General features: G+C 40.8%; 1 protein-coding gene across 1 annotated transcript in view; it reads left to right on the top strand.

The window, feature by feature from the left end:
• The first annotated feature begins 2,300 nt into the window (after positions 1-2,300).
• The window catches only part of LOC122259109 (uncharacterized), a 2,265-nt gene continuing 2,065 nt past the window's right edge, over positions 2,301-2,500 (top strand). The window contains exon 1 of the mRNA XM_086539719.1: positions 2,301-2,500. This exon is cut by the window's right edge and continues 177 nt beyond it. Coding sequence (XP_086395845.1) covers positions 2,361-2,500 — 140 coding nt within the window. The 5' untranslated portion in view covers positions 2,301-2,360.

The raw sequence follows: 2,500 nt of genomic DNA, 5'->3' as shown, positions 1-2,500 counted from the left end.
TTTGTCGACGTGACACAGAAAAGAAGAAGTGAATTATAATTGATTCACTTGTCTAAAATTGACAATTATTTTGATATTTCTATAAACGTTCGACATCTAAGCACCCTCTGCCTACTCTTTTGGCACTGCCAATCATCTATGCACTATGCACCGGGTACTACTCTGTGACTTCATTCCAGGTCTGCAAGTTGAAGATGATTCCATCAAAATGGCTTGGCAAACCAGCCTTGTCAACCCTGATGTCCCAAGACCACCATCTGGAGGGCCAGTGTGCCTTCGCAACCGCACGTGCACAATCAGGATGGGCGATCACCCAGGGTGATGAATTTTTACGATTACAGTGAAAAAGATATTGTAGCTGGGCAATTTTCTCTCATTCCTTGTTCCTGCACATTTTGGCCATGCATAGCCAGTATCTTGAGGCTATATATCTTTGCAAATCGAGGGCGACTTGTTCTGTTGGTGGCTGAGTGATATGAGGATCATATAGTGGAATGAGGATTATATAGTGTTTAATTATAATATCAAATACATCAATGTGCAAACATTACATGAATACACATTCTAGCTTGTGAGGCAATCATGGTGCCTCTATTAAGCCAGGACAGGCCAGGTCAACTTTGGTAGATAAGTAATTCACGCATAATTATCTCTCAATTATGCTGACCCTCAAAAGAGCTAAATACATGTGATTGGCACGCCATCCCATTCCAGACTACCTTCCCATATAACCACTGCTTGGAACTGCTGATAGGAAAACCCTCCATGTAATTGGGATGCATGCTGAGAGCGAGAGAAAGAGAGATAGAGAGAGAGAGAGAGAGAGAGAGAGAGAGAGAGAGAGAGAGAGAGAGAGAGAGAGAGAGAGAGAGAGAGAGAGAGAGAGAGAGAGAGAGAGAGGAGAGAGAGAGAAAGGAGAGAGAGAGAGAGAGAGAGAGAGAGAGAGAGAGAGAGAGAGAGAGAGAGAGAGAGAGAAAGAAAAGGATAGATCGATAGATAGAAGATAGATAGATAGACTGAGAGTGAGAGAGTAAGAGAGAAATACTGAGCAGGAACCCGGCTTAGTGATACCCGATATCCAAAGTTCGAGGAAATGGCTTATCATTCATAATCTCGTCGGCTCTGTGAGGATGGTACAGAAAAAAAATATCATAAGCTACGAGCCAACGAATTTGAGTTTTTACAGAAGCTTGTGAAAATGTGGTAGGATTGTCATGCGCATGTTTAAGATGGTAAGGATGTAAATTAAAGAAAGGGAGGTGTGGTGGAGATAAAAAATGGCGTGATGAACAGCGGGTATAAAGGGATGGAGTGTGGGATGGTGATGAAACCCAAAACATAACGACGAGGAAGGTTTGGCTGTGAAACGGAAGTGATGACACACACGAAGACATTCCGAAGTCCCTGGTTTCGCCGCCATTTTCGCATCTCCTGTTGCATTGTTTTCCATACGGATTTCGAGAAATATTGTTGGAACGATTGCCATGGATTTCATCTGGGGATGGTTGACAAGGGCAAGTGCACAAAAATTAAAAGTATTATGGTATTATCATTGTCCTTCGCACCTTCGACGGCCGTATCAGTACAGTGATCATAATAGAAGAAGATAAAGCCGATAATGCTGAATATGTAAACGATTTTTTTTTTTTTTAGGATAATTTTGCATGCATTCATTTTCACAACAGCTAATTTCTGAAACTGCACAAACTGAAAAACACCAAACACACACACACACACACACACACACACACACAATGATAATAATTATTAAAATTATAATGACAATAAGATAGTTATAATGATAATGATATCAATAAAAATGATTACAATGAAAATGATAACGATAATGATATAATGATGATAATATTTAATAGCAAAAATAATGATACTGATAACATTAAAAAAACAGTGATAACGATAATAACAATAATAACGGTAATGATGATAAGTAAGACTGTTAAGAACTGTACCTTCATATCTTGTTTCTTAAAGAAAGCACTGGAAACAATATCAAGATCTTGAATGCATAAAAAAACGCGCGGCGTCGTAAAACCTTGGAAGGGAAAATATTCACTCTCCGCGGGATTTTTTTAAATGTACAAGTAGCGAAAATAAGCGCGAGGGGAATTATCCGGGATTTTATTTATTATTATTTTTTTTAATTTTTGCTTTTCAGCCGTACTGCCCACATCATTCAATTTCTGACAACAGTAAATACCATCGTATTTACATCATGAGAGTTATCGACTTCCGCGAGGGAACCTTATCAGTGATAACGATAAGATATGTTCCGCAGTGCCATTCAGCCAATTTCCAGTTGTTAACCCACTCGCGAGCATCGACTGCACGTCCGTGGCTGAATGGCGGATCCCAATTACGATCCGGTCTCGCTGAACGCGCCCTCGGTGTCCGTAGTGGAAGAGGATGACCGGACCGGTGCGGGCCGCGACCTGGAGGACTCCCGACTGGGTCTGTGTCACGTGTTCCCTTTCATCAGCGT

This window comes from Penaeus japonicus, unplaced genomic scaffold (assembly GCF_977035675.1).
Source record: "Penaeus japonicus unplaced genomic scaffold, GWHDUDI00000001_assembly GWHDUDI00000009, whole genome shotgun sequence".
NCBI classification, from domain to species: Eukaryota; Metazoa; Arthropoda; class Malacostraca; order Decapoda; family Penaeidae; genus Penaeus; species Penaeus japonicus.
The sequence above is the reverse complement of the archived record's forward strand: the minus strand, read 5'-3'. Positions and strand labels throughout refer to the sequence as shown.